Genomic DNA, 22,281 nt, shown 5'->3' with positions numbered 1-22,281 from the left:
ATTTTAACAATAGAATTTTTAGCTAAATGATAAGACCATAAATACAATTTATACTAGGTACATCAAACTGAGAATAGTGTTGCAAACATAGGTGAAGAGTTTCAAGTCTGCTTATCCTTTCAATTAAAGATTTAAATATAGTACTTATTTTAATAGTTGTGTCTCTCTTTCTAGTTGTCAGAAATCTTTCTGATGATGAAAAGACACTCCCATATTTGGAGAGCATCACTTACTTTTTTTATTTAGACTCAAGCTGTTATAACCATTAATTTTTAAAATAGGCTCAAAGAAAGTAACTTGAACCTAGGTACTTTTTCTACACAAGTAAATTTACTTTCTCCTGGTTTATGAGGAAAATAACCATACTTCTACGAGGCCTTTATACCACTGTATAATATCTTCATTCAGTTAGAAGTCCTTACCAATGACTTAGGGCTAAGTGATTATATCCTGCCTTTAATAATGGTATTACGCTGTATTATAGTTTGGTGTATACTGACACCTGCTGATGGTTAGGTGTCACTTCAAAGTTCAGATATACACACAAGGCTGCCACACATCCATTGGGGCTGCTACATACATGTAACCAATGAGTAACTACAAAAGCACTTCATATCACATGATGGTCATTTATTGCGTTTTCTTAATCTTTCACCCATTCTCACTATACAAAAGTAAGCGTAACATTTCCAGACACTCCATCATAAATTGGTAGGCCTAACTGAAGGTCTGTCTTTAAAGTTGTGGGATTGTGCTTCCGTGCACATTGGTCCTGAATCCCTCAACCACCTCCATGTTGCTTCTGCTTTTCTTCAGGCCGGTGCTTCACCACTCCTCTGCGGCCCTGTTAGAGTCCTCGTCCGCTACAGCACAGTCCAGGCGCTGAACACCAGGAAGTGCCAGGTCCCTTTCGTTAAGCTTCTCCAGAAACGAGGAGAGCAGTCGTTTGTTTAAATGGTCCGTCAGGGTCCTTTCCTCTTCGACCCGCTCCTTGGCGACATTTCTATCAGACTCCACTTCCTCCGCCTCGGTGTCCGCGCTGAGCTGCGGAGAGGCCGACCGGTGGTTCAAGGACAAGCCGTTCGACTGCTCGTCCTCCCCGAACTGCTGCTCCGTGCAGCTCCCGGCGTCCGCCCCAGATTCTGTCTCCATTCGTGATATTAAAGTGGTTTGCAGGGCGGCATTCTCCAGCTCTTTCAGGCGTTTACTGTGGAGGCCGCAGGCAGGCGGTTCATTTCCAGTCGGGTTGTTGTTGTATGGTGGCTCACCAGTTTGCTCCATCATGCTCTGCGTCAGGAGTGCAGCCCATAGATATGAACGACTTCTGTGGTGCAGACCGTGAGGTGTCGCCTCCCTGTGGCCACCGATATTACTGCACCAGGCACATTTACAAGTGGAATATACTGATAGATAAGTATTCAGTATTTCTTTAGTCAGTTTAAAGTAACAACACCACAATTTCAAAGTACTCCATTACAAATAAAAGTCCTACATGCAAAATGTTACGTAAATAAAAGTACAGAAGTATAACCAGCATAATACGTGTGATACTTAAAGTAAAATATAAGTATTATAAGTAAAAACTGAATAAAAAGTACATTTCCCCTACTGTGTAGCGGAGTATACCTAGAAACTCAAGTACAAGAGCATCAAAAGTATACTAAAGTACAGTTCCACAGTCTACCACAGTTCACAACACACTTAAAAAAAAAAAATATATATATCCAATCATCATCAGAAATAAAATGCAGATGTTCCCGATGCCACTGCACTGAAAAGGTCCTCATGAGTCTTTTTGATCGCGTTGAGCTTCCGTAGGACAACCATAGATGGTTTCCATAGAGACCATCTATGGTAGAGGCGAACGATCAGCTAAGCTAGCTCAGATACAACAACGACAGGTAACAGAACCATTGTCTGTCCAGTAAACACGATATGCTAACCGATAATAGGGTAACGTTAGCTCAGAAACATAGTCTCTTGTAACAAGCTAACTTGCCGTTAACCATCGACACCGTTTTAGCTAACTTCCAACTAGCCACAAGCTAGCTAGGCTATGTATGTTAGTGACAACCCTGCTACAATAGTTTTCTAATTTGACGTTACCTTCACACACTCGATTGCTGGTTAAACAAACATTATCTAATATTGAACAGGGATTCTGTTAGCTAACTATATCATGTTGAATATTTTAGTTTCCACCACCCTAAAATGATGATGGAGGTCAGAATACAAATTCAATTTATTATCTAGTCAGGACAACTGCATTCATGTAGCCCGAAATCACAGATTTGTCTCAGAGGACTTCAGTCTGGCCAACATAACCACGACGGCCTCGATCCTTATCTTCTTTCTCTCCTACACAAATTGATGCCTAGAATCAGTAGCTCGGTTGTCTGTAAATACATCTTCTCTCCTTTGCTGCCAGAGGAACCAGTACAGTGCTCGCAGGTCAAAATGTCCTTCAGAGACTTAAGAAGTAAGTGATGCTTGATATCTGCTCCCCATTCTATGTAATATACATTATAGCACTGAACTGGAACTCTATGTTTTATGTCTATATACATGTTGGTAATTGGAGTTTCATGTCATTTGACAGATTTCACAGAAATGATGAGAGCCTTGGGCTATCCTCGTTTGATATCCATGGAGAACTTCAGAACACCAAACTTCACTTTAGTGGCAGAAATTCTAATATGGCTTGTAAAGAGGTATGCTTGAGCTTCACAAATGCCACACTCTTCAAGTTTAAAAAAAATCAAGTATCAAAAACCAAAAATCTGTGTTGGTGTCTTTGGAATTTTTACACCACCTACTGATCCATCAAGAAGTTACCACTTAATATTATTTTTCTTTCTTTTTTCGTTTTCTGTATTTTTTTTTTTGCACACTATTTTGCATTCATTAAATTAGAAGTTGTAGTTTGCAATATGTGAAACTGTATTTTTTCAGTTCAGTGTAGCTAATACATTTACTAACTCTGGAAGCAAATCCCAGTCTACTTTTAGTTACTTTGGATGAGATGTCTATGTTTTTAGTTAGATCAGCCCAAACTATGTGCAAACATCATGTATGTAATGGAGAATATTGTGATAAATTTTGCTTTGTCTTTTACTCCCTATCCCTCTCTTTCTGCATTGCATGTAGATATGAGCCTCAGATGGATATTCCCCCTGATGTAGACACAGAGTCAGACAGAATATTCTTCATCAAGGCCGTGGCCCAGTTCATGGTGGCGTCTTTTCTTTCTTTTATACAGAATGTACAAATTACTCTTAGCTATTCAGTGCCTGCTGTTAGTCAATCTGTCTTAACCAGTGTCTCTTGTGGTTGCAGGTAACTAAGGCTCACATCAAGCTGAACACCAAGCGTCTCTACCAGGCCGATGGCTACGCAGTGAAAGAGATGCTGAAGATCACCTCAGTGCTGTACAGCGCCATGAAGACCAAGCAGATGGCCCTGGGAGACCGAATTGAGGAGGACAACAGCAAGTTTAAGTTCGACCTTGGCTCACGGGTGGGATGCAATTTTTACACTGTGTAATGTTATGTCTGTGTTACTTGATCCTTAATCATTTCTAAGCTTCATAACTACGCTGTCAGCTCTAAGGAATTTGAGCTAGAAAATTGACATTAAGTGACATTTAAGTTGAGTCTGTTTTAGAGACTAAGACAGATAAAATGAAGCAAATGCCATATATTGTGCAATTAAGCTGATGTGAATGAATGAGATGTGTGCATTACTTGACTTAAACAGCATCTATCTTTTATTAAATCCTAGGTAGAAGAGAAAATCATGTGTTGCTGATCAGGTGTCACACTGTCTTCACTTTAGATTTCAGATCTTAAAGCAGCTCGGCAGCTGGCATCCGAGGTCACATCTAAAGGAGCATCTCTTTATGACTTACTGGGAAAAGAGGTGGCCCTAAGGGTGAGGGGAAACACAGATATTCACAGACACACATACTGGTTTCCATTTTCCTTGATCTTGAGTCCACGTAATCCTTGAGAGTAAAAAAACATAGTTAATGTGAAACATTTCTGGTACAGTCAAAATTTTAGACAGTGATATAAGTGCCTTTCAAGAATGATTTTAAGAAAGACATAAAACTGCCATTGACCATCAAGTAGCTTTTTAACCCTAAACTGTTCTGCTGTAAGCGCTGATGAGACTGGTAGCATGCAGTGAGCCAACGCTGCTGCTCTCAAACGATAACAGCTGTACAATTGTAATGCAGCTCTGTTTGAAAAGACATCAGTGACAGTGATGCAGGAGATTACTCTGCTGTCTTTGTTTTCAATGCCCCACAGGAAATGAGAACTGCAGCCATCGCCAGACCTCTGGAAATCAATGAGACTGACAAGGCCCTGAGAGCTGCCATCAAGGAGGTTTTGGTATGTATTTATCCTGACAGTCCTCATTTTTTGAATTCACACAGGACCTGTTTTTATCTATGAAATGGCACTGAATCTGCTACCATGTCTTTGTGTTCTTTGTCAAGGAAAGTGTGGAGAAGACCAAAGACATGCTGAGTAACGTTGTTTCTGATGAAACCAGTCTGGATAATAAGATAGAAAAGAAGAAGCAGGACCTGGAGAGGAATCGGAAGAGGCTCCAGACGCTGCAGAGTGTCAGGTCAGTTCACAAACTGACAGGTAGAAGACAGACAAAATGTCAGGAATGACCCCCAGTGCCTTGGGTAAACTAAAACAAAGCATAGAGTGAATGGGAGTGACCTGATTTGAATTATTTGAACTGTTTGCTCAAAATCTTTGTCATTCAAGTTGTGTTATTTTCAAGCTTTAAGCCGTCTTAAAATGTTCCTTCTTTGACTTGCAACAAAACTTTGACTGACAGCTAAGTATGTCTGTGTTCACCCACTTGTAAGTGCTTGTTTTCTGTTCCTCTCTCAATTTTTTAGGCCGGCCTTCATGGATGAATATGAGAAGATAGAGGAAGATCTGCAGAAGCAATATGATACCTATGTGGAGAAGTTCAGGAACCTCTGCTTCCTGGAGTCTCAGCTGGATGAATACCATAGACTGGAGCAGGAGAGGTTTGAGGTGGGTGTGTGTATGATACGTTGAAGAACTATTCTCCAATATTTTATAAAATGACTTCAAATGGAACTGCTTGTATATTAACAACATATATAATTGTATATTATATATTGTAAATATATATTTAACACTTTTACAAACTTATTGTCACTTTGTGTCAGTAATGCCCAGCATAACCCAGAGACCTGTATAGGTCTGCAAATATGGGCTTGAAAACACACAAAAATATTAAAATGTAAAATACAGAAATATTACTTTTTGGCCCATGGAGAGAGTAATTTATCCTACTCTCATGTTTTGACCTTGCTTACATCATAGTTATACCACTACACTAAGGTATTTCTAGGCATTCTGTGCATATCTGTCAAACCATGTGAGCATAACTGAAAGGAGAGTGACCACAGGTGAAAAGTGAGCGTCCCTCTTCCTTTCTATGTAAAAATATCATTCACTGGCCTGCGATGATGAGAAATAAGACAAAAGTGTTCACAAACATTGCAATTGAAAATACAGATGGGAAAATGGGAGTAACTCCTACCCTGAATGCAGTGGATGGAGGAGAATAGAGACCGGCGTTAAGGCTGAAAGTGCTTGGATATTGGATTTGACAGATATATGAAGGCTCATGCAACTGTATGCTCCTCTTCTCTCACCGGCCCTCGTTAAGCTGGCTGCATGTGTCTGTCCTTTTCTTTCCACTGCAGGAGGCTGAAAACACTATGAGGATGATGCAGCACAAACTGAGGGAGGAGGAGAGGGATCTAATGAGGAGTTCCTGTGAGACAACCATTCACACACCTAAAACAAAGCATTTGTCTCACAATCTTTACCCCCTTTTATGGTTTCATGAAATATGTTTTCTGCAGTGAAAGATGAGGATTCTGACATGGACGTCCCAGAAGACGAAGGGTCAGACAGCGACATGGAAGAGTGTCGACCTTCTAAGCCACGGCCCACACGAAACGGCATCGTGGCAGGTACACAAAATGAGAAAATGATCTCCATTAAGTTCTGCTTTCTATGATTCAGATTGGTTTAATGTCTGCGTATCCAAAAAAAGAAATGCTCCTTAATCCATTAAAACTCATCATCAAACTTAACATAACCTCTTCATGTAAATTGAGTGTTGCCTCTGTTTGCACCACAGGAAGAGGAGCTCGATTCATCGGGAACATGCAGGGTGGTGATAGTGATGAGGTTAGTACCGTCATAGCAACATCAATACAACATTCATTCTTTTTTCTTTTTTAAGTTAAGCCTGATGTAACAAGCATCTCTTTTCATTTTGAAGGCTCTTGCTGATTTTGCTCCCAGTGGCCCTAGATGGCGCTCTGTGCTCTTGCTACAGAATGACATGCTGTTAACTTTTTTCATATTTTTAGTGTCCCATGCACCAGCTCTGGGTTTCCATCTTGTACTCTTTTCAGTAACTTACCTTTCTCTGTCACTCGCTTGTATTTTAAAAGCCCTCTTTAGCTGCTTCCAGAAGGTCAAACCCTCATGCCAAAAAACTACGGAAAGGAAAGGTTTGTGCTGGACCAGGATCTAGTCCACTCATTGTTTCCTTTGTGTATTTAAAGGAAAAATCCATTCTCAAATGTTTTGACACGGTAGGGGTTGTTCACATAGGACAAGGAATAGATCCTCATCGGTTGCATGGCATAGCCTGTGTCCTCAGAAAATAACTGTCAGGAATGTTCATACAGGTAACAAGATGGAGCAGAACTACGTCTAAAGCTTGCAGACCTGCTGCAATGGTTTTGGCACATTGCCTGTTTTCAATGTAAGCTACACTGTGATTTCAGAAAGTACCCAGATAACATATTCATATGACTACTTTTTGCATCATACCACTACTGAAGCACATATACAGTATAAACCTCACTTCTTTTGTGCTGCTGAGAGATATCGAAAGACAAAGAGAGAGTGAGAGAAATGATTGCTTCATTTCATTCTGCTCCACTGATGCACCTATGGGTGTAAAAATGATATTTCTGTCTCTTCTGCAAATCATTTTGGTCTGTATAATGTTTGAGCATTTGGTGAAGATGTTTTTAGCAGTGTTTAAACACTTTTTAAAAAGTGTTTGGAATGGATTTTTCCTTTAAATTAGGTGAATGGTTTAACTGGTCCCTGTAGATATTTGGCTCCAGGTGTTTTCATCACAGCTGAAGAGGTGATTCAGTGATTAGATCCTCCTTTCTGATTGACGTTTTGATTCAGTGTTTAGTTAGAATGAAAACACGTCCATCCCTGTTGTAGTTGCACATTGTGTGTTTAATTACTGTCCAGGAAAGTAAAGTTGTCATATTTAATCATTTGACTGGACTCATGACTTGTTGTCGCAATTACGTGTCCCTGCTTGCCTGCTGTTTCAGACTGAAGACAGCGAGATTGATGTGGACGAGGATGACGAGGAAGATGAAGAAGGCGAGGAGGAGGAGAGCAAGGATTTGGAGGATGACAGTCTGGAGGGCCCAGTGTCCAGGGGTGCTCGTCCCTCCAGGGGGGGCATAAGACCACCCCTGCTGGAGGAAAGCGACAATGACTTCTGAATGAAGAGCACACACATACGTACAGATCCAGCTGTTTCTGTAATCCAGCTCAGATTAGACCATCTCAGACATAAAGCGTCAATATCGTTCCTATTTTTGTATACGTATGTAAACTGTTTACCTTAGTAAAATATTAATAATTAAATCTCTTTTGTGTCTCTTGTCCCTTAAAAGTTTGTCCTATTAATCAGTCATATATTGAGGCTGAGTATTTAGATTTTGTGCACTTTTATACTTTATCCTCCTCTACATTTTAGAAGAAAACACTGTACTTAACTCTGCTGTAACCTTTAGATAAATACTACTTAGTCAGACTTTACATTTGTATCTAAATGAGATATATTTTCTGTGACACTTAAAATGGTAGTTTTGTACAGTTTATGTGCTCATTATTTGACTGGAAAATACATTTTAAATGAAAAACATTCAACAAACAAACTTGACATATACTTCGCAGTTGCAATGTGGAAGATTTGCAGCAACCTGTTCACAATAGGAGCACTTGAGGTTCATTAGACATAAATAATTTAGAATAATTGATTTTCTAATTAAGGACAGGTTACAATGAGGCAAATGTGTTTACAAATAGGGATATGACTTTTAGTTACACAGCTGTCAATATTTGGCAACAATAATGCCATGTTGCATTTTCCCTAAGAATACATAATTTAATAATCCTAACTGGAAGAAATTCACATTTCTTGACATTTAAATACAAATGTAAAAATTAACAAAGTCCCGAATTAAGTCGTATTTATCTAAAAGCAACGGCGGAGTTAAAAGTACAGTGTAGTGGAGGTTAAAGCGCACAAAATCGAAAGCTTTCGTCGAGCCGTGTAATCATCATCCATGGTAACCATAGGAGAAGCAACGTCATCAGAGTGCGCGCTGGTTTGAGAGGAGGTGGCGGATGCCTCTTCGAAACAACAGTCAATTGTCGTCTACTTACGACCTGTTTTTCCTCTCATACTGGTATGAAACCATGTTTGCACTTGAATATGGGTGTATTGTGATAATTATGCTCTTAGTTAAATTTCGGCAAAGTCAATTAGCGAACGGCAGGCTCGTTGACAAGCAAACCATTATTGTTTATCAGGCTTACATCAGCTAGCTATAGCTAACTAGCTACACTGACAAGCAAAACTGCTGTTGTATCATTTTAGAAAATTTCTGTTATGTCTTAGTTAACCTCCTCTTTGCCAACTCGTCTGTTTTGTTAACATGCGTGTTTGTTAACCCACATTTTCAAACAGATGATTAGTTGTGGTAGCCATCTAACAATAATAATTGGCTTTCGTTACTTTATTCACACGTTAACGTTATACGAAAATTATTTAGATAGATTGCTGACGTTACCTACTCATCTATCCCATAATATAAACACTGCGTGATGAACGGTGTTGTCTTCAATATATAACGCTGGGCGATGAACACAAAAAAAGTCTCAGTGCTATTCAGTCTCATTGCTAGACAAAATGCTATTTTAGAATAGTCATCTTTTGAATCAGTGTTGTCATTGGCTTGGTTGGATTAAATTATATAAAAACTGGCTATATCTGTATTTGGCATCAGCCTTGATAAATCTCTTGACTGTCAAACTCTTCTGATAGGTCTCTTGTTTTTCTTTGTCTCTCAGCTGAAGAGCAGCTGTTGGGATGCCAAAGAAGTTCCAGGGCGAGAACTCCAAGGCGGCCACAGCCAGAGCCCGCAAGGCCGAGGCCAAGGCAGTGGCAGATGCCCGCAAGAAGCAGCAGGAAGAGGACGCTCTGTGGCAGGAAACTGACAAACATGTACTCAAAAAAGAGCAAAGAAAGGTGAGCCATCTCTCCAGTGTGGAGTCATGTTCAAATGTGGGAAATTTCATAGTTGTGCTGCTCACTTTGGCTTCAAGAACTTGCTTTTTCGATGAAGTTCTGTCACTCTTCTTTTGCTACTTCTTGAATGATCCATGTACAGTCAGTTTACTTTTAGCTGAAACACAAATAAGGAGGTAAAAATCAATAAATGGAAACACAAGACGGAGATGCTGGCAGAGCTGTCATTTTTGAAAAGTAAGAAAATGAGGATTATAACGCTCTGTTTTCGATTTGGACAGGAGCCCTGCTTGTGGCCTCTTATTTGTCACATGCACATATCCACAGATCTAAAGTCTAGATGGAATTATTTGTTAATTGTTCCTAGTGGCACATTCTTGTATTGACAAGCAATTACAGAACAAAGAACAATAAGAGTGAAGCAAATGAGGTATACTTAACTTAATCAGGATTTAAGCAATTACTACAGTGCATGTTTTAAGTAAACCTGAGTATCACTATGTATATTGTGCACAACATAACAGCTGTGGAGCAACATAAAGCATAGCTTGTTGAATGGTGATTGCATGCGTCATAATACATGTGTATGTGTATTACACACAGCACAAAAGTCTGATGACACCGATTTCTGCTGTTGCAGGATGACAAGGAGAAGAAGAGACTTGAGCTTCTAGAGAGGAAAAAGGAAAACCAGCGACTTCTGGATGAGGAGAGCGCTAGGCTGAGAGGCAAATCCCAGAAGGAGGCTGGCGCTGGAGGAAAAGTGACTCGTGCCCAGATTGAGGAGGCGCTTGAGAACGAGCAACAGGAGCAGGACCAGCTCAAGCCGAAAGGTAAAGGTTTGGTTGAAGATAACGACAAAGTACGCTGGTTAGAATAATGATGAAACTTTAGTGGTGATTAGATACAATCCAGCAGCATTGGCTGTTTTTGGGATCAAAAGTTTTCTTTACTATGACGCTACTTTTGTCATGTTTCAAATAAAATTTCTTCCCACAGAAAAGAGCCACCTGGAGACTCCACTGGAGGAGAACGTGAACAGAATTATCCCTGATGAAGGAACCGTGGAAGCCAGAACAATAGAAGATGCCATCGCTGTGCTCAGGTACCGATCATTCACCGTTTGTTCTGTGTGTGACATCCTATTGTCCTTGTGGATACTCTGATGTTGAGTTGAATTAAGTTTCTTAGGCCTATAAAACAGCAACGATAACTTGTGAATGTTAACAATCCAATATTACATCCTCTTTTCCTGTCTTCAGCACGGGGCCTGAGGACCTGGACCACCACCCGGAGCGGAGGATGAAAGCAGCGTTTGCTGCCTATGAAGAGGCCAACATGCCTCGCCTAAAAAACGAGAACCCCAACATGAGGTTGTCGCAGCTGAAGCATCAGTTGAAGAAGGAGTGGATGAAGGCGCCAGAGAACCCCCTGAACCAACGCTTTGCCAACTACAACTCAAAGTGAATGCACTCTTTCCTTGCATAACTCCATTTGAAACATCTGCCTATGTGCATTGGAGACTTCCGTTGAAAAATTTAATGATTTCATCTTGAAATAAGTGTTGCTGACGAGAGCTTCACCACTACCCCCCCCCCCCCCCCCCCCCCCCCCCCAGAAACAATCTCTCCAATACCAGAGGACTTGGCTTTGTTGTTCCATTAATTAGCAGGGAGAAGCTCATTTTCCCCTATCAAGGTCGCAACTGATCATCTAATGAGGCACTTCAGCATCAAGTAAATTTAATTGCATTATTTTCTTTTCTAGCACTTCTGGGGAGGTGGGAAGCCAGATGTTTTGAGAGTAACTTATTAAAGGTCACCGCTCGATCATCAACATCTCTTGTTGCTTTTTGAATGCCAGACTTCTCCCTTGTTGTTATCAAGTCACACACTGATGTCAAACATTTTTGCCAACTGCTGCTGTTTCACAATGTTTATTCTGAAAAGAAGATGGAGTTACAGAGTTCAAACTTTACTTTTCATTCGCAGAGAAAGTTGACTATAGTTTTGTGTCCAGGGTAAAAAAAATAAACGCTCACCAGAAAAAATCTTGGTAAATTTCAAATAGCTGTGGCTGGACATGGCTCCTTCTTCTGTCCTTTTAATTACCTTGGCAAGTTACTAACCAGTTTCTTCGAGGGAGCCGTTTGATTGCTTAAATAGCCAAGCAGTTGGCATTGAATACTGAAGCCACTGTTGCCAGTGGATTAAGAGTAATCAGTAAAAAAGTATGGCTGGATGGCCAAGTGGTTATAGAGATGAACTGTAATTGTGCAGGTTTACTCCCCATAACAACTTTTTTTCCCTGTTGTCATGTCTGTCAGCCAGACGACAAGGACCCACAATGCTCTGGAAGAGAGTCTGTTAAATGCAGCAAATGTTGCAGTGCATTGTTACTCCTGACTGTCGAGTTAGTTAGAGCTATTGTCTTATTACCTGCAGTGCAAATGGCAAGTGCTGAAGCTCAAGTATTCACACAAGTATGATTTGTTCACTGGCTATTTTGTTTATGATATAATAGTTAGCTGATGCTTCCCCTCCAATATTTTAAGGTGTTGCTAACAGCAGGATCAGTCACATAGTTTCTAGTAAAACCCAAATGTGATGCATTCCCTTATCTCCTCTAGCAGACCCTTTGACCTTCAGCCAGATATGACGTCAAAGTCCTATTATCTTTACCAATGTAGTGGGCTAGTGAAAAGAAAGTGGATGGTGGCTTCTGAAAACAGAGGACTCAGGTTATGATGTGCTGTGTTTAAATTGTGTGGATGGGTGCAACTTTCCTTAAAATAAGTCATTTTAAGTGCAGAACTGGGTCTGGTAGTCTCTGGTAGTCCTAACAACCAAACTAAAATAACCCAGTTAATTGGAACAACAGAATTAACTTGTGTTTTTTGCATCCTAACATTTCCAGAATTATTTATGTAGGTAGATTAAACAGCCGTGGTGGTATTTGTTGCTTTTGAATTAGTTTTGTATTCATTTATATGGCCAGCAATGGTGTCCAGTGCTGCCGTTGGTCACAAAGGTTTTCTCCAGCGCAGCAACATTCATATACTGAGCTGCTGAGGCAGCAAGCTGTAGGCTTTGTAGGTTTGTCTGATGCCAGGTGGAGAGACAGAAAGCAGGGATACAAACTGAGCTTTAGCAAATGTAAGTAACGTATAGGTAAAACAAGATAAACAATTTGACTAAAATATCTGCAGTATTATTTATGAAATTGCATTTAACCATACAACAAGGCTCCTCCAGAGGCCTGACAATTTAAGGAACATATGCAGAGCAACTGAAGCCATTTACAGGTTTTAAATGCTTAGATAATACAAACCATCTTTTTTAATGACCAATAATCAAGAAACAATTACATTTCTGGAAATAGTTTGTATTTTTTTGTGAAGTACCTGCCTTTCACATTGAAAGGCATCAGACCTGTTTCATGTTTGCAGGTTTTTGTTTCTAAATAGCAACAAAAGACTTGCTCTTGTTGAGAAAACACCGGCACTGCTGACTGAATGTAGATTTTGAACATCTGAGGAGATGGACTTCTCATAACTTCTTTTGAATATATCTTTTCATATAATTACTCCAAAGTTGTCCTTGTTGTTCCATTTGTTAGCTCATCTAGGACACATCTGAGGAGGCCTTTGCACTCACCAGCTTGATTCATTCAGAACCAGATTTAAAAATGGCCACCTTTGTCCAGCCAAGCTCTTGTGGCGGAAGAGATAAGAGACTGCGAAGGCCTTTGAACCACAGAGCTTCAATGACAAGTTCAACTGACCTTTTATTTTCCTTTTTGCATTGAAAGCTACCAGTTCCTTTTCTGTCCCCTAGCAACCAATCAGTCCACTCCCAATTTATAGGGATTTCTTTGAGCTTCGACGTGTGATGTTCCGCCTTAACACTTGTCTGATGTTACAGGTTTTTGTTGTTCTGCATCCTAACCTGTTGCTGCACTGTTCCTCCCACTCCCTGTCTATTTGCATGGCAACCCTTTGCCGGGCCAGCTGCTGCTGCCCTTTTCTTTCCTCATGTTGAATTCAAATCATTACTTTCAAAGGAAAGCGCCTCCATAGCTCCTTTATCAAGTGTTTCGTACTGGGAGGAGACAAGCCGCTGTTCAACACCCACTCAGGCTGCTCTTCTTCTTAACACTTCTGTTCTGCAAACTGGGAGCACTTCCTATTTGTAACCTGCATTTTCAAGTTTGGAGAAAAATAACATATGGAAGAAGAAGGTAAGGATCACCAGTAGTAGTTGGGATTTGTTCATATATTTTGTTTATTAAGGAGAAAGAAATAATTGATATGTTGTTGCAGTTGAAGTCCAAAAGAAGACAACCATCATTTGGAATAATTAATTTTGTGCTCTTAGAAAATGATTAGCACCCATGAAAATGATGCCTAAATTGTAAAGCAAGTTAAGATGAACTATTACAGTTCTCATGCTGTTATTTTTGAGTATTAATATTTACTCAGGGTTTGTGAACACACACTTAGATGCTGTTAACTCATTTTTTTATTTGCAGTATGGCAATGTAACCATCTTTTTGGGCTGAGCTCTAGGAGTTATAGATATAATTTAATATACATCATATAAAACCAGTGGCATCAGGATGACATCTGTTATGAAAACAAAAGGATAAATCAGTACTTTTCCAAAAGAGTGACAATTTTGTGAGTTGGTGGTTGAATGATGATCACTGACTGTAGTCTTAGTTTACTTTTTTTAGTCTTTTGCGTTTTTCACAGTTCAGTATTGTCACAGCAGAAATTATAAAATAGATGACACAAAATTACATCCACTTCTTAAACCTTTGTTTTCATTTAAGACTTTGCACCATAACACGTAATAATTCTAAATTATGAATTGCTTTCCTCCAAACTCATTAAATAATGCATGAAACTGATATGTACAATTCTCTGAGCCTTTCTGATTTCCGTGTCCAGTAGACAAACATAAGAGGGGGGTCACATCTGCTTTTGACAGAACGTTTCATATCATTTCATCATCATTTCAGAACCAGCTGAACACACAGTTTGAGATTAAACAAATTGTTTCTTTTATAACAGATGATTTTGCCTTGAATAAATACTCCATGTGCAAGCACAGGAGTGTGTATTATCAAATAACCGACTGCTATAATTACATTTTATTTATTTTACTTATACGTTTCACGTTGAGCAGAGGCCAGTATTGAGGCCAAAGACAAGCAAAAGACAAATTAAATACTTTATGTCTAAAGCTAAATAACATTAGTTTCTTTGTTTCTTCTGTTTCCTGTGAAAACAATTTGTTTTATACTTTTCAAAGAGTCCTCAGAGTTAAGGAAATGCGGGTGCACTTTTAGATGTTTCTATTGTGCTGTGGGATCCCTCTGCAGCCCAGTCTATACCTTAAGCTCATGGGATATATATATATATATATATATATATATATATTTGTGGGGGAAAAAAGAGAAAGAAAACATGAATTAATGGATAATGTGTGCTCATCATTAAACCATAACATCCTGCATTCAAATATATTTCAATATCTGTGTTGCATGTCATCCTCTTCTCTCTCATCTTCCCTCTTTCTTCCAGTTACATGTGAAAAATGTCTCATTTCAGCTCTGCAGTGATGCCATGAGGTTGATTCTGGTTAAACCCACCAATGCAACGCGACGTCTTGACTCAACGGGTGAAGTCTTCCATGATGGGGACCATGAGCATTGCACCTCAGGAGGTCCTTCACCTCTGACAAAGACTCCTGAGGTGGGGGTGCGCGATCGATGCTCAGGTAGCTCTGTAGAAGCACCGTCTTCTCCACAGGAGACGAGTCTGTGCTGCGTTTCATCTTCACCCCACGAAAGGTCTAATGGAATCAGTCCACCAAGAGTTTCAGCCCAGATGTCGCCACTGAAAACCCGAAACTTAACCTTATCACAGCTGAGCGATCAGGACTGGCTGCTGCTTTGTGGCCAGGTTAGCAGCGAAGGAGATGATTCGCCCTCAGCAGAGAGAGCAGGGACCAGTGTGGGACATCCAAACCACAATGATAGATGTGGTTGTTCTTGTCCTGATGCACATCAACATTCAGATCCTTTTAATTTTCATCCGCAATCAAAACAGGGCACCGTCCAAGACTGCCTCACCAGAGTTTCAAACAAGAGAAACCTTTCATCTTCACCACACACCCAGCCTTTTTCTCAAAGCACCCATGCTCCAACCACTTGCCAGGTTTTACCACAGCAAACAAACCAGAGGGATCTTTTGAAACCTGCAACAAACCATCCACAGGATAATTTCATGCTCCAGTGCAGTGACCAAGAAGGTCGGAAGGAGCTATTGCAGCAACAGCCTTGCAATCATTTTAAACTTAAAGACAGCAGCCAAGCGACTTGTCCAAATTTATTCAACATCCCTCTGAACTCCATCGAGTGCACTGAGACAAATCAGAAACTTCACCAAATTCAACATCCTCAGCCTGCTGTCACCTCAGACCTAAACTGGAGAGAGCTTTTTGGTAAAGAACCTCTGTTGGTTCAGCAACGGCAAAAGCAAGACTCTCACTGCTCAACAAGCAGTGATCAAACCTGCAAGTCGCCTGGCGATCCCTCCATCGTCCTCAAGTGCCGTCATCTCCCTTACAACCCTTTAACCAGCACGCCGCGGGTGAAGAGGTCCTTTACTCCAGCCAGGAACAAAAGTATCCAGTCCTTCTCCACCAGCCAGTATAGTTCACTTGAGAACCAGGATTCAGTGGGGGAGAGGGCTAGACAGCGACAAAGTCAGGTACATGAATTTTCTTTAAATGCTGTGGCTTCCTGACCCGGTGTGGGAGGTCATTTCCCCAAAAATGTAATAAATCTTATGGAAATGCTGGGCAACTTGGTCAAATGGCAGCATTATACCTGAATTTCATTATCATCTTGAAAGACATTTTACCAGTCTGTAATTTAAAGGTAAGTGAAGGAACAAGAAAGCAAAAGACAAAGACCAGATTCCACAGCATGAAAGTTTGTCGTTGATGCCGTGCTCTTTTAAAATCTTTCTTTTGATTGTCCCATAAAGGCAGTCTGATTTGCACGCAACATTTGAAACAAGCATTTTATTATGCTGTATATCCCACAAGTTAAGTCCAGATCCCGATCGTAAAGGCAGATATGTTCTTATTTTTGCAGTCTTCTTTTTCTCAGCATCTCTTCATACCCTGTGCTGACTGTCTTACTTTCTTTTTCCAGACAACATCTCAGCACCTCAGTGGATCAAAACTCTCCCTCCCTAAACACACTCCTCCACCTTCTGACACCTTAGAAACTGGTGACATAGTTAACGGCGATGCAGTGCAACCACTGAGCAGCCATGGCACTTTAAGATCCAGTCTTGCAGATCTCCACTCAGGCCAGCAGCCTCTTCAGCTTCTTCACAGTGCCATCCTGGAGGACGCCTTCTCCAAAGTCATCAGAGAAGATTCCAGTAAGGCCAATAGCGAGAACCTGACCAGGGAGGAGGGCAGCGTACCACAGAAGAAGAGCAAGGATATTAGCTACCGGCTGGGTCAGAGAAGAGCTCTGTTTGGGAAGCGCAAACAGTTGAGCGACTACGCGTTGGTCTGTGGGATGTTTGGTATTATCGTAATGGTGATCGAGACGGAGCTGTCGAGGGGATTTTACAGCAAGGTACAGTAATCCTGACAAAATTCGTGTAAGTATAACAGATGTACAAAAAAGTCATGATTGATTTTTTATCCCATTTTTTATGAATGCCCCATTAATGCCAACATAGCAACTGTGTAACTAGAACTAGCAACTTTTACATCACCTACTTTATTTGTCTCCATTATTAACAGGAATCCATATATTCATATGTGCTAAAAGGCCTCATCAGCCTCTCTACTGCCATTCTTCTTGGACTCATTGTGATGTACCATGCAAGGGAAATCCAGGTATGTGGATGAATTAAAAGAACTCCATGAATATCCTATGGTTGTTGGTTCCCTGAGTAAACCTTACCAGGAGAATCTAATACCAGTATTCTTAGTAAACTGCCCGGGAAAACTCATCCAGTCAACCATGTGGTTCATTTGATTTGTGGTACATCCTGGGGCACAAAAGCCACCAGAAAATTGTTTTTACAAAATTATTGTTTCACAATTTGCAGTGGGTGATCCACTCGCTCAATTGAATAAAATGCCCCAAAATCTTTTAAATGAAACAAAAGGCAAACATTGCTTAACTAGTCACTTCACCACTTAATGCTGAGTTAAAGAAAAGTTTGACTATTATCAATGAACATCTCAATGAAACATTGAAATCAAAATCTAATCCAAACAAATAAATGTATCATTAATATTCCTCTGTTCTCTGGTCAGCTGGGTCATTTAACATGCTCAATTCATCACCCTAATATCTTCTCTCTCTCTCTCTCTTCTTTCTACAGCTCTTCATGGTGGACAACGGGGCAGATGATTGGAGGATAGCTATGACCTTTGAGAGGATTCTCTCTGTTGTGTTTGAGCTCCTCATCTGTGCCGTCCATCCAATCCCGGGCCAGTATGTGTTCACCTGGACTGCTCGACTGGCCTTCAGCTACACAGCATCAGTAGCGGACGCTGACGTCGACATCATCCTCTCCGTGCCGATGTTCCTGCGCCTCTACCTGATTGGCCGGGTCATGCTGCTCCACAGCAAGCTGTTCACAGACGCTTCCTCCCGCAGCATTGGGGCGCTCAACAAGATCAGCTTTGACACTCGTTTTGTCATGAAGACTCTGATGACCATCTGCCCCGGAACAGTCCTGCTGGTCTTCAGTGTGTCCTGTTGGATCATCGCAGCGTGGACCGTGCGTGTATGTGAGAGGTATTAGCTTAAGACTTCTGAATTTCTCACTTTTGAAAAACCAAAATCAGTGATAGTCTACTTGTAAAACATCATCTCTCAGCCTCAGAGTTTACATCAACTACTGTTACAGCCAGGTTGTCGTGTCTCTACAGGTATCACGATGCACAGGAGGTGACCAGTACCTTCCTTGGAGCAATGTGGCTGATCTCCATCACCTTCTTGTCCATCGGCTATGGCGACATGGTGCCTCACACCTACTGTGGGAAGGGTGTTTGCCTGCTGACAGGAATCATGGTGAGATTTGTACAGATACAGTACAACCTGACATGTAGTGGAGGGTAACCCACTAGTCAAATTACTCACTACAGTATAGCAACATTTTTTGGGCCTGAAATTTATTGTAAATCTCATAATTTGTAAATATATTTGTACAATTTGTATTAAACTGATGCAAATTATATGAAGGAATAAGCAAATGCACAAACCTTTCTTAAAATGTAATACATTTTTACATGAGCAGAGGCTGTGTATAGTTTTGCTACATTTTTACCTCACACCTCTCTACTGTACCTGATTACTATAGTTTTTAGTGTCACTAACCACTGCTGTTCTCCTCAGGGAGCGGGCTGTACAGCCTTAGTGGTCGCTGTTGTTGCAAGGAAGTCAGAACTCACAAGAGCCGAGAAACATGTCCATAACTTCATGATGGATACTCAGCTCTACAAAAAGGTCTCTTTACATTATTTTTAATATTAACAGTACATTTTCTGTCCGTACCATATTGGGTCAGTTTATGTTTTGTCTGATTTATGTCTCACAGAGCTTAACAGAGGAGCCTAATCAACAATCAGTCAACAAAACAATGCAATACAGTATAGCAGGAAACAAAACAAAGCCCATGATACAAACATTACTTAAACAAGCAAACATTTGCTATTGGAAACAAAGTCATTACATTCCTATTCTCCTGGTCATCTGCATGATATTCTGTCCTACTCAGATAAAAAACACAGCAGCCAATGTGTTGAGGGAGACGTGGCTCATCTACAAAAACACCAAGCTGGTCAAGAAGATTGACCATTCCAGAGTACGCCACCATCAGCGTAAATTCCTGCAGGCCATCCACCAGTAGGTATAAATATGTCATCACCAGGGAGTGCAGAGTCAAACAGCGAAGTCTCAGTTGCAGTAATATATAGGTAGATAGGTGTAGTTTTTCATATACTTATGTAGGTTATGACTTGAATTTTTATCAAAACAAACTGTACTCTGCATTTGTTTTATTTGGCACAAAAGTGACTTTGGTTCTGATTTTCAATTTTAGACTGCGAACAGTCAAAATGGAGCAAAGGAAACTGACTGATCAGGCCAATACAGTTGCTGACCTTGCCAAGGTTAGTATGTGCTGTGTCTTTCACAATCAAAGGAAAAATGTAAAAATGTCAAAAATGTATTTTGCTTATTGTTCACTTGGATGTTTGAGCTTCACTGTGCAGAATGATGTATGTATGTTTGACGCATGAAGGTTGTTTTCATTTTTATCTGCTGAAGGGAGAAAGTGCTCACCTTAAGTCTGAGGTTAATGTGTATGTACGAGCAGGATTTTGTTACATCACAACTAGTTTGGAAGCCAATCATGGTCCAATATGCAACTTACACACCATTTAATGAAGAACTCCACTCAAATGGGGTTTATATGTTACCCTAGCAAATCTTTGGCCCGTCGGTTATTTTTCAACTATGCCAGTGCATTGACAGGTGACAAATACCTTTTTACGAAACGTTCTTTTTGTTTGGCTGGCGAAAAGTTAAATTTTGTATTTTTTAACCACTGCAACCAGTAGATAAAACTACAACTATTCTGCATGTAAAAATATGTCATGACTTGGGGAGAGAGGTTCCCCACTCCACTTACCCCGATGTCTCTTCAAATGGACCACAACATGCTGTAAAGTCTGTCCTCCCTGTTGCTTTCCAGACTCAGAACATGATGTATGATCTGGTGTCGGAGCTGCAGCATCGTAGCGAGGAACTGGACAGGAGGATCGTAGCTCTGGAAGAGAAACTGGACTCCATCCTTCTCAGTGTGCAGTCGCTGCCAGTTGTGCTTTCTCAAGCAATAACAAAGCTACAAAAGGATTTCCTGGACGACCTGGCCTGTCGGGTCCACTTCCTGTCATCCTCCCTGAGCTCTGAGTGCTGTTCAGTCCCTGCCAGGCAGCTCTGTCCAGGATCCGCCACACCGGAGACACCATACAGCTCATAGACCTCACTCAGTGGTTTTCCTCTTAGTCCGCAATCTTTTTTCATGCTGGGAAGGATTTTCTCGACATGCGTACTCTGCGCTCTGCTACACATTCATACATTTACACACCGTCACCCCTGGGAGCTACAGCTACCGTCTCATACTGAGCAGCGCCAATGAAAAGGGAAGTGCCTCAGTCAGGGGACTCAAGAGGAAGGGGAGAACATTATTCCTTCATTTCCTCAGCTCAAAGTTTCACAGTTAGTCCAGGGACTGTGTTAAACATCAGCCCATAGAGCCTCCTTTGATCTTACCCCAGAGATCCATAAAGGAAGATGATTTGTAAGATATGATAATTGAGTTGTGGAAATGTGGAAATAAATTTAAGACACCTATGAGCTCACAGACCTCATCTGGATAAGACTTTCTTGTTTGTGCTCGCCAATAAACTATCTTGCCATATTTTCTCCTGAAAATCAGGCATGTGGAATTGGAAAAGATTCTCGAAATATTATGGATAGCAGCTTTGATTACAAATTATTTATGGTCATCTCAGAAGTGGGCTTGTCACTGTCTCGTTCCTATGCTGAACTGGCTGTGAAAATGATGAGAAAGACTACATCCCCTTTATGGCTGAGGTTGTATAGGGCGGGTGAAACTGTACACAGCAGAGCAGAATTATGAAAGAGCGAGAAATGTTTAAACATCTAAATAGAATGTATGATTCACTTATTGTAATGCTCTGTCAACTGGAAGACATCTGCTGCAGCCTGTCAAGAATGCAACAGATTGACTAGAACAAAAAAAGGTTGTTACGTTAACTTTTTAACTGTTTTTCTGTTCCCCTAAATCTAAGAGTTGTTTTTCCCCCTGCTCCATTAGGACAGTGTTTTCTGTATTTTAGTAAATTAGGTCCTCCATTAGAGAGAAGTGATTAGCCATGGAGAAGAGATTGTCTTGTGTTTATGATTACTTTCAAAGCAATAATGGTACCAGCTAAGATTTCAGAGCTGTTCATTTGCTTGTAGTCTCAGATGGATGACAGACAAAACTGTTATGATTGTGCCAAATGCCACATTAATATTAAAGCCTAGAGGGGAAGAAATGTTGCCGTCAGGGCACCTAGACTTAAAAACCTGAAGGTATAACATTCATTTAACAACTTGTTTCAAGGGCCATTTTTCTTTACTCACATCCTTATTTTTGTTCATTTGTGCTCATTTGAGCCCTAATTTCTGTATAGTGATTTGCTGCCTCTTGTAACTTTTCCTGTGTCGGCCTGCTATCAGTATTTTTTAAGTTGTAAACTTTAAAATCTTAAAATAGAATATATTTATATTAAATAATCTGGGAACATTATTTATAGTTCTGAAACCTTCCTTTGTGTTGCACTGGCCTTAGCCTACACAGCATTCATATTTTAGTCTGTATGTATGAAGCTGTTGGGTTTTAGACAAAGACTCTCACAGGTGATGTATATTTGCAACATTTCAAATATTTAATTTTTGTAGCAGCCACACAGTACTTCTTTTAATACAGTCACTGCTAATAAACTTTTCCAGAACTCCATTTCTGTGTTGTTTGCTTATGTTTGTTTATGCTGAAGTGACACTTGGGAAATCAGAATGGCAATCCTGGACCAACAGAGTAAATTTACATGTTCTCACTATTATTTTTTATGACATGTTGCTTTTAATTGATGGTTGACACTAGAGAGTGACAGGAAACATCGGAAGACCAGACTTGAGCTTGGGATGCCGTGGTTCAGTGGGCCACAAGGA

General features: G+C 40.5%; 3 protein-coding genes across 3 annotated transcripts; all 3 read left to right on the top strand.

The window, feature by feature from the left end:
• Positions 1 to 1,844: 1,844 nt before the first annotated feature.
• cluap1 (clusterin associated protein 1) lies at positions 1,845 to 7,723 on the top strand. The gene is made up of 13 exons (XM_070908240.1): positions 1,845 to 1,901; positions 2,431 to 2,479; positions 2,600 to 2,711; positions 3,148 to 3,232; positions 3,337 to 3,516; positions 3,835 to 3,930; positions 4,311 to 4,394; positions 4,502 to 4,635; positions 4,922 to 5,063; positions 5,765 to 5,837; positions 5,927 to 6,037; positions 6,208 to 6,257; positions 7,439 to 7,723. The coding sequence occupies exons 2-13, from the start codon at positions 2,458 to 2,460 to the stop codon at positions 7,613 to 7,615; spliced, it is 1,266 nt and encodes a 421-aa protein (XP_070764341.1). The 5' UTR covers positions 1,845 to 1,901; positions 2,431 to 2,457; the 3' UTR covers positions 7,616 to 7,723.
• Positions 7,724 to 8,507: 784 nt separating this feature from the next.
• On the top strand, positions 8,508 to 11,014 carry ccdc124 (coiled-coil domain containing 124). Its single transcript, XM_070908241.1, has 5 exons — positions 8,508 to 8,587; positions 9,252 to 9,429; positions 10,070 to 10,262; positions 10,429 to 10,534; positions 10,692 to 11,014. The coding sequence occupies exons 2-5, from the start codon at positions 9,271 to 9,273 to the stop codon at positions 10,894 to 10,896; spliced, it is 663 nt and encodes a 220-aa protein (XP_070764342.1). The 5' UTR covers positions 8,508 to 8,587; positions 9,252 to 9,270; the 3' UTR covers positions 10,897 to 11,014.
• Positions 11,015 to 14,763: 3,749 nt separating this feature from the next.
• Positions 14,764 to 20,521, top strand: kcnn1b (potassium intermediate/small conductance calcium-activated channel, subfamily N, member 1b). Its single transcript, XM_070908943.1, has 10 exons — positions 14,764 to 14,769; positions 15,017 to 16,207; positions 16,657 to 17,094; positions 17,265 to 17,360; positions 17,855 to 18,273; positions 18,408 to 18,549; positions 18,874 to 18,984; positions 19,256 to 19,383; positions 19,580 to 19,649; positions 20,234 to 20,521. The coding sequence occupies exons 1-10, from the start codon at positions 14,764 to 14,766 to the stop codon at positions 20,519 to 20,521; spliced, it is 2,889 nt and encodes a 962-aa protein (XP_070765044.1).
• The last annotated feature ends 1,760 nt before the right edge of the window (positions 20,522 to 22,281 follow it).

Source organism: Enoplosus armatus, chromosome 7, assembly GCF_043641665.1.
Source record: "Enoplosus armatus isolate fEnoArm2 chromosome 7, fEnoArm2.hap1, whole genome shotgun sequence".
Lineage (NCBI taxonomy): Eukaryota > Metazoa > Chordata > Actinopteri > Centrarchiformes > Enoplosidae > Enoplosus > Enoplosus armatus.
Note: the sequence above shows the minus strand (reverse complement) of the source record. Positions and strands in the feature narration are given on the sequence as shown.

Coding starts and splice junctions, on each gene's coding strand:
- cluap1 (XM_070908240.1), top strand. CDS start 2,458: ATGTCCTTCAGAGACTTAAGAA. Junction 6,038..6,207: donor ACGAAACGGCATCGTGGCAG/GTACACAAAATG, acceptor TTTGCACCACAG/GAAGAGGAGCTCGATTCATC. Junction 6,258..7,438: donor AGGGTGGTGATAGTGATGAG/GTTAGTACCGTC, acceptor CTGCTGTTTCAG/ACTGAAGACAGCGAGATTGA.
- ccdc124 (XM_070908241.1), top strand. CDS start 9,271: ATGCCAAAGAAGTTCCAGGGCGAGAACTCCAAGGCGGCCACAGCCAGA. Junction 10,263..10,428: donor GGACCAGCTCAAGCCGAAAG/GTAAAGGTTTGG, acceptor TTCTTCCCACAG/AAAAGAGCCACCTGGAGACT. Junction 10,535..10,691: donor GATGCCATCGCTGTGCTCAG/GTACCGATCATT, acceptor TCCTGTCTTCAG/CACGGGGCCTGAGGACCTGG.
- kcnn1b (XM_070908943.1), top strand. Junction 17,361..17,854: donor ACCATGCAAGGGAAATCCAG/GTATGTGGATGA, acceptor TTCTTTCTACAG/CTCTTCATGGTGGACAACGG. Junction 18,985..19,255: donor ATACTCAGCTCTACAAAAAG/GTCTCTTTACAT, acceptor TGTCCTACTCAG/ATAAAAAACACAGCAGCCAA.